At 50.2% G+C, this 7,932-nt stretch overlaps 1 protein-coding gene across 1 annotated transcript in view; it reads left to right on the top strand.

Annotated features, from left to right (window-relative positions):
- Positions 1-200: 200 nt before the first annotated feature.
- brf1b (BRF1 RNA polymerase III transcription initiation factor subunit b) overlaps positions 201-7,932 on the top strand; it is a 366,821-nt gene continuing 359,089 nt past the window's right edge. Inside the window, exon 1 of the mRNA XM_067992099.1 lies at positions 201-763. Coding sequence (XP_067848200.1) covers positions 577-763 — 187 coding nt within the window. The 5' untranslated portion in view covers positions 201-576. The remainder of the gene's footprint in view (positions 764-7,932) is intronic.

Genomic DNA, 7,932 nt, shown 5'->3' with positions numbered 1-7,932 from the left:
GGATAACGAAATAATCATTCAATATTAATAATTTCCAGAAGGAGTAGGCGATCTGTTTATAGATACATTTATAGTAAAATGGGCCTTTTTTTTAATTCATCGATGATGGAGGGGTTGAGCTGAGGATTTTTATTTCTTTTTATTTAATTCCCCCCCCCCCTCTCCCCAGGTTGTGAATGAGCAGCTCCGGGCCGCCGGCTCAGTGTGGCTCCGACCGCCGAGGGGAGCGGACACGGAGCGAGAAGCGAGAACAGAAGAGGCGGAGTCAGTGCCGCCGGGGAACGGGGAATGAACCGTGACCGGGAACCACCGGCGAGTACAACGAGCCCGAGGCTCCCGGCACCGATCCGCGGCCCCTCTTCACCCCCGCCCTATCAATCCTAATTAAAAGGCCGGTAATAACCGCCTAGGCCCACAAGAAGCCTCGGGCTTTCCTGAGAGAGAAGCCGACTTGGAGGAACCCGGGGCCAGCCTTTTTGGTATCGCGGTCAGCCCCCGTCCACCCCGCGGTGATTCCCAAACATAATCGATTTTAATTTCCTGTGGAGTTTGTGTGGTGATTTGTGAGGCGCGCCCATGTCGAGCTCCCGGGTCTGCCGCACCTGCGGCTGCACCGACATCGACATCGACCAGGCGCGCGGCGACGCCGTGTGCACGGGATGCGGCTCCGTGCTCGAGGACAACATCATCGTGTCCGAGGTCCAGTTCGTGGAGAACAGCGGCGGTGGCTCCTCGGCTGTCGGGCAGTTCGTCTCGTTGGACGGTGAGTGCATTTGAACCACTGCACACCAGGAATTATTGTTATTGCAATATATGCATTTTCGATAATTGTAGTGTTTGCACTGTCACCCTTGAACAGTTGCAGTATATTTTTTTTTGCAAAATGATTGTGATTGCAGTGTCGCAAAAGAGCATTTCTTGTGCTGTTTGGAAAAGTGCAATATTTTGCAGTTGCAGGATTATTGCCATACTCGTAATAAATTTCTGTGACTGCACATATTGCTGCCAGCTGCTATATCCTTTTTACGATTACAGGATTACTGCAGAACTGAAAGAAATACTTTCATTTCTATAGCGTCTTTCATGACCTCAGGACGTCCCAAGTGCTTTACAGCCAATTAAGTACTTTTGAAGTGTGGTCACTGTTGTCATGTCGGAAACACAGAACCAATTTGTGCACAGCAAGATCCCACAAACAGCAACATGGTAATGAACAGTTAATCTGTTTTAGTGATGTTGGTCGAGGGATAAATATTGGCCAGGACACCGGGGAGAAATCCCCTTCTCTTCTTTGAATAGTGCCGAGGGGTCCTATACGTACACCTGAGATGTTTAACGTCTCATGGGAAAGACGTCCCCTCTGACAGTGTGGCACTCCCTCAGTACTGCACTGGGAGTGTCAGCCTGGATTTTGTGCTCAAATCTCTGGAGTGGGACTTGAACCCACAACCTTCAGACTCAGGTGAGGGTCTATCCACTGAGCTGCATATTGCAAATATTCAGGATTGCAATACAGTTCCCACTGTTTATAGCGAGCACGTTGGTGTCAACGCAATTTACAAGTAACATTCGGACCAGACAAGTGCCAGGCAATGACTATCTCCAACAAGAGAGAGTCTCACCACCTCCCCATGACATTCAACGGCATTACCATCGCCGAATCCCCCACAATCAACATCCTGGGGGTCACCATTGACCAGAAACTTAACTGGACCAGCCACACACATACTGTGGCTACAAGAGCAGGTCAGAGGCTGGGTATTCTGTGGCGAGTGACTCATCTGCTGACTCCCCAAAGCCTTTCCACCATCAACAAGGCACAGGTCAGTGTGATGGAATACTCTCCATTTGCCTGAATGAGTGCAGCTGCAGCAACACTCAAGAAGCTCGACAACACCCAGGACAAAGCTTGATTGGCACCCCATCCACCACCCTAAACATTCACTCCCTTCACCACCGGTGCACCGTGGCTGCAGTGTGTACCATCCACAGGATGCACTGAGCAACTCGCCAAGGCTTCTTCGATAGCACCTCCCAAACCCGCGACCTCTACCACCTAGAAGGACGAGCAGCAGGCACATGGGAACAACACCACCTGCACGTTCCCCTCCAAGTCACACACCATCCCGACTTGGAAATATATCGCCGTTCCTTCATCGTCGCTGGGTCAAAATCCTGGAACTCCCTTCCTAACAGCACTGTGGGAGAACCTTCACCACACGGACTGCAGCGGTTCAAGAAGGCGGCTCACCACCACCTTCTCGAGGGCAATTCGGGATGGGCAATAAATGCTGGCCTCGCCAGCGACACCCACATCCCACGAACGAATAATAAAAAAAAAAATTGCCCGCTATACACGGTGGGCAAGAAATTAAAAAAACAGAGGGATTCTTCATCTTCCGTCACTGCACTTCCCGCTCTGTTTAAAAGCCCCAGCGATGATACAAATGGGACAGAGATAACCGGCTGGTCAGTTTCACCTGTAGTGTTGAAAGGGGCTGAAGTATGGAGCAGCACTTCAACGAGACACGAACATCTGCTTGAAGTGGCCAAAATAGTCAGCGTACATAGTACGGTTTAAGCGGCGCCATTGTACTCGATGTCAATGGTTAGCGCCATTTGCCTGATATAGGCTGATGTCCGGGTTAAGCGGGGACGATGCAAGTGGTGGGAGCTCTATAGCAATATCTGGAGAACGGTTGCAATGTTATTTCAGAATTCTTGTGATAGTGTAATAGTCGTTAGATTTTTTGTTTGTCTTTCTTTCCCCCCCCCCTCCCCAAATGCTGGTCACAAGTTGAAGGACGACCACCCACTTTCTCTTTCCTCCCAATAACCAGTCTCACTTTGTGGGAAGATGTGGCGTTTATAGTTGTTAAATGGGGTTGAGGTGCAGATCAGCCATGATCTAATTGGATGGCGGAGCAGGCTCAAGAAGCTGAATGGCCTCCTCCTGTTCCTGAAGGGCTTGGAACAGCCAACTTTGAGACAGGCTTGGCTAGATGGTTTCCTATTACATTGAATTACATAGAATTCACAGCACAGAAACCAGCCATTCGGCTCAGTGGTCTATGCCAGTGTTTACGCTCCACACAAGCCTCACACCACCCTACATCATCTCACCCTATCAGCATATACTGTCATTGTATCCCTGTGGCATTGAAGCCTGCAGCAGCTGTAAAGTTGTATCTCTTCCTTTTGATAACCGCCTGTGTATGTCTGCACAGCTAACAATGTCAGTGATGTGTTAAGGGATTGAAAGAAGCAACGGCATTCTTTGTCCACATTTATACAGCACCTTTCATAACCTCAGGACATTTCAAAGCGGTTTACAGCCAATGAAGTACTTTTGAAGTGTAGTCACTGTTGCAATGTAAGAAATGCGACAGCCAATTTGCGCACAGCAAGATCCCACAAACAGCAATGAGAGAATGACCAGATAATCAGTTGAGGGATAAATATTGTCCAGGACACTGGGGAGAACTCCCCTGCTCTTCGGATAGTGTTATGGGAGCTTCTACGTTCACCTGAGAGGGCAGACGGGGCCTCGGTTTAACGTCTCGTCGGAAAGACGGCACCTGCGACAGGGAAGCACTCCCTCAGTACTGGCGCTGGAATGTCAGCCTGGATTTTGTGATCAAGTCTGTGGAGTGGGTCAAACCCACAACCTTCTGAACTAGAGGTGAGAGTGCAACCCACTGAGCCATGGCTGACACCTAATATTGTCACCTCATATTGCTCAAATATCACAAAGTGCTTCAGGTACAATAAATTAGCTCGAGGTTGGTACATAGACTAAAATGGCTGTCAGTTTGCATGCAGCAATAGCGCACAAGGAGCAATTGACCAGTTAATGTGTTCTTTTGATGGTGTTGGTTGGAGGAAGAAATACTGAGAGATCACTCTGCTCTTCAAATAGTGTTGTCAACATCCACCTGAAACAGGCAGACGGGACATTGTTTTAACATCGTGTTGGGCTCGGACCTGAGCTGACCAAAGACCGCAGCAGTGGGGTCGAGTATTACAGGGGGCCGAGTATTATCACTGGATGTCCCGTGCACAATGGGGGGATAAGAAAGCACGCTTGAGCCAATACTCGCTCAATATTAGCAATTTCTAGCCGCAGCCACTGGACTGTGGCATCGAGGCTGCCTTTTCCACTCCCAGCTCAGGAGACGTGTAGGGTCCCAAGCACAGGGACAGCTCAAGACTGGCTACATCCGTACAGACCAAGAACTGAACCTAGGACCTTCTGTATGGTTCTGTGGCACGTTTTCCAGTAGGTGTGTATTCGGAGGTCAGTCTCCCACCTGATGGATACAGGTGGCATCGGCTGCCAATCTGGGAACAGATGCATGAATGCCAGGTAGACCGAAGGCGGGTTGTAATGGGTTTGCTTACAAAACAACAGTGACTAAACTTGCAGAAGTAATCCGTTGGTCGTGAAGCACTTGGGAAAATCCTGAGGACGAGAGAGGTGTTATATAAATGCAAGTTAGTTTCCTTCCTTCCATTAAGAGGGATCGATTAAAATGAATGGTTGTTGGTCTCAGTGAGTGACATGGTGGATGTCAACATTTGTGGGGTTCTTCAACATTCAGACAGCTGTAGTCGTTTGTGAGGCAGTCAAGCAATTTAAAAATGTGAGGCTTTGCTTGCAGAGTTATGAAATGGACACAACAACTTGCATTTATACAGTGCCTTTAATGTAGTAAAACATCTCAAGATGCTTCATGGGAGCGATTATCAAACAAAATTTGACACCGAGCCACGTATTAGGACAGGTGGCCAAAAGCTTGGTTGAAGAGGTAGATTTTAAGGAGCGCCTTAAAGGAGGAGAGGGAGGTAGAGAGGCGGAGGGGTTTAGGGAGGGAATTCCAGACGGCCGCCAATAGTGGAGCGATTTAAAATGGGGGATGCGCAGGAGGCCAGAATTGGAGGAGTGCAGAAATCTCGGAGGGTTGTAGGGCTGGAGGAGGTTACAGAAATAGGGAGGGATGAGGCCATGGAGAGATTTGAAAACCAGGATGAGAATTTTAAAATTGAGGTGTTGCCGGACCGGGAGCCACTGCAGGTCAGCAGGAGGAGAGAGGGCAGAAATAGACGATGTGGCCCATATCTGCACCTCAAGAGGTTTCAGTGTATGCTGAGATTTAGTCGAGCTTCAATGCTCTTGCTTGCAGCTCCTAGCGGTTTACTGGATAAATGCACAACCCTGAGCCCAGCGCTGATCAGCGCTGGTGAATGTGCTACTAAATTCGATTCTCTTAGTCCGACACCAGACTTGTCAGTCTTGGAGTCCGCCCCCTAGGTAAGGGAGTTGATTTTGGCAGCGTAAACATTGGGAATTGGCTCGCTGGCATTGGGCTGCTGGAATCCGAATTCAGTTGCTTCAATGTACGAGCATCTGTACGTCTGGAGCTCAGATTTGGGGCTTTCTGCGCTGAACTAGCTGATATCTTGCCCGATGCAGCACATTGAAGCCATGTAATTTTTTTATATTTCAAAATATAGTTTATTTCATAAAATTTAAGGATACACACAGTTCAATGTAGATGTTACAATTACAATTCAAAAGCACTACAATACAGATCATACACAATACGATTCCATTATTACAGTTTAAAACACAGTACACATCTTTTAATACATGCTGTGGAATACAAGGTGAAATGGCCTCACATGATGGCCTTTCCCCATAGAGCCTTTGCGTAGGCTGCACTTCGCCTCAGTACGTCCCGCAGCATATACTCCTGGAATTTGGAGTGTGCCAGTCGGCAGCGCTCAGTCGTGGACAGCTCCGTCACCTGGAAGACCAGCAAGTTTCAGGCGGACCAAAGGACCTCCTTCACCGAGTTGGTCTTCCAGCAGCAGTTGATATTTGTCTCGGTGTGCGTCCTGGGGAACAGCCCCTAGAGCACAACATACTGTATTATTGAGCTATTCGGGATGAACCGGGACAGATACCAACGCATCTCTCTCCATACCTTCTGCACAAAGGGGCAGTCCACCAGGAGATGGACAACGGCCTCGTCCCCGCTGCAGCCTCGAGGGCAGCTCGCGGTGGTGCTGAGATGCCATGCGTACAGGAAAGACTGCACTGGGAGGGCCCTTCTCACCACCATCCAAGCTACACCCTTGTGCCTGTTGGTAATTTCCGGCGATGAGACATTCTGCCAAATGGCGCCGACCGTCTGGTCGGGGAACTGCCGTCTCCCTTCCCTGCAGGACCCCCAGACGTTCCATGCCGACCACTGTCTGACTGTGGTCGAAAGGGTTCCTCTTCAGGAACGTCTCCATCTGGTACAGTGGTGGGGTATGGTCCAGCTGGATGGGACATCCTGCGCCTGCTTGGCCAGCGTGGCCAGACCCAACCTTCTCCTTGTGATGGACAGGTAGAAACTTAGCACGTAGTGACATTTGGTGTTTGCGTACCGGGGCTCTACACAAGGTGGCCATCAGGATCAGGGCGCCCTCCCCACGCCCCTTTGCGTGGGGGCTTGTACATGGTGTCCCTGCAGACACGATGCATCTTGGACCTCCAGACAAAGTGGTAGATGGCTCAGGTGACTGTGACGGCAGAGTGGCGGGGAATGGGCCAGACCGGGGCCACATTGAGCCAAACTGCGAGTATCTCGCACCTTATCACCAGGTTTCTGCCAGCCATGGAGAGGGAGTGCCCCCGCCCCAAACATACCAAGCTTCTGTTTAGCTTTGGCGACCCGCTCCTCCCAGTTCATGGTGCAGGCCTAGGGGCCCTCGAACCGGATCCCCAGACCTTCATTCGGGTAGTCGGACCTGACGGTGAAGGGGACAAAGGATCGGGTCTCCCACCTGCCAAAGAACATAGCTTTGCTCTTACTTCGATTCACTCTGTCCTCCAAAGCCAGTCCGAACTGGTTGCAGATGCCCATCAGTGTGTGGACCGACCGCTGATCGGAGCAAAAGACAGTAATGTTGTCCATGTACAGGGAAGCCTTAACCTAAGAGTCTCCGCTGCCTGGGATTGTCACCACCCCCCCCCCCCACCCCCCTAATACCCGCATCCTTCCTAATGAATGCGGTAAACGGCTCGCTACAACAAACGAACAAAACCATGGAGATAGGACAGCCCTGCCTGACTTTGGATAAAGCTCTCTGACTCCCACCCGTTGATTAGGGTTGCGCTACGGATGCCCACGTGGGCCAGTGGGATCCTATCGCGGATTCCCTCCCCAAACCCCATTTTGGAGACTATGTATGTGTGGGATATGCTGTCGAAGGCCATCTCCTGGTCTAGGCTGATGAGTGTTCACTCCCCTGTCCTGCACGTAGGCGATCGTATCCCTGAGCAGTGCAAGGCTATCAGAGATCTTCCTGCCGGGTACAGTATAAGTCTGATTGGGATGGATCACCAGCTCCAGAGCAGACTTGAGCCAGTTGGCGATGACCTTGGACAGAATCTTGTAGTCAATATTTAGCAAGGAAATAGGTCGCCAATTTCTGATTTCTTCCCTCTTCCCTCTTCCCCCTTCCGCTTGTAGATGAGGGTGATGATGCCGTTCCTCATGGACTCTCGACATGCTGCCTGCCAGAAGCATGCCCCCGTACACTTCCAGTAGGTCTGGCCAATTCAGTCCCACAGAGCTGAGCACAGCTCGACCGGTAAGCTGTTGCTTAGAATCATAGAAGTTTACAACATGGAAACAGGCCCTTCGGCCCAACATGTCCATGTCGCCCAGTTTATACCACTAAGCTAGTCCCAATTGCCTGCACTTGGCCCATATCCCTCTATACCCATCTTACCCATGTAACTGTCCAAATGCTTTTTAAAAGACAAAATTGTACCCGCTTCTACTACTGCCTCTGGCAGCTCGTTCCAGACACTCACCACCCTTTGAGTGAAAAAATTGCCCCTCTGGACCCTTTTGTATCTCTCCCCTCTCACCTTAA

Source organism: Heptranchias perlo, chromosome 10 (assembly GCF_035084215.1).
Source record: "Heptranchias perlo isolate sHepPer1 chromosome 10, sHepPer1.hap1, whole genome shotgun sequence".
NCBI lineage: Eukaryota > Metazoa > Chordata > Chondrichthyes > Hexanchiformes > Hexanchidae > Heptranchias > Heptranchias perlo.
Note: the sequence above shows the minus strand (reverse complement) of the source record. Positions and strands in the feature narration are given on the sequence as shown.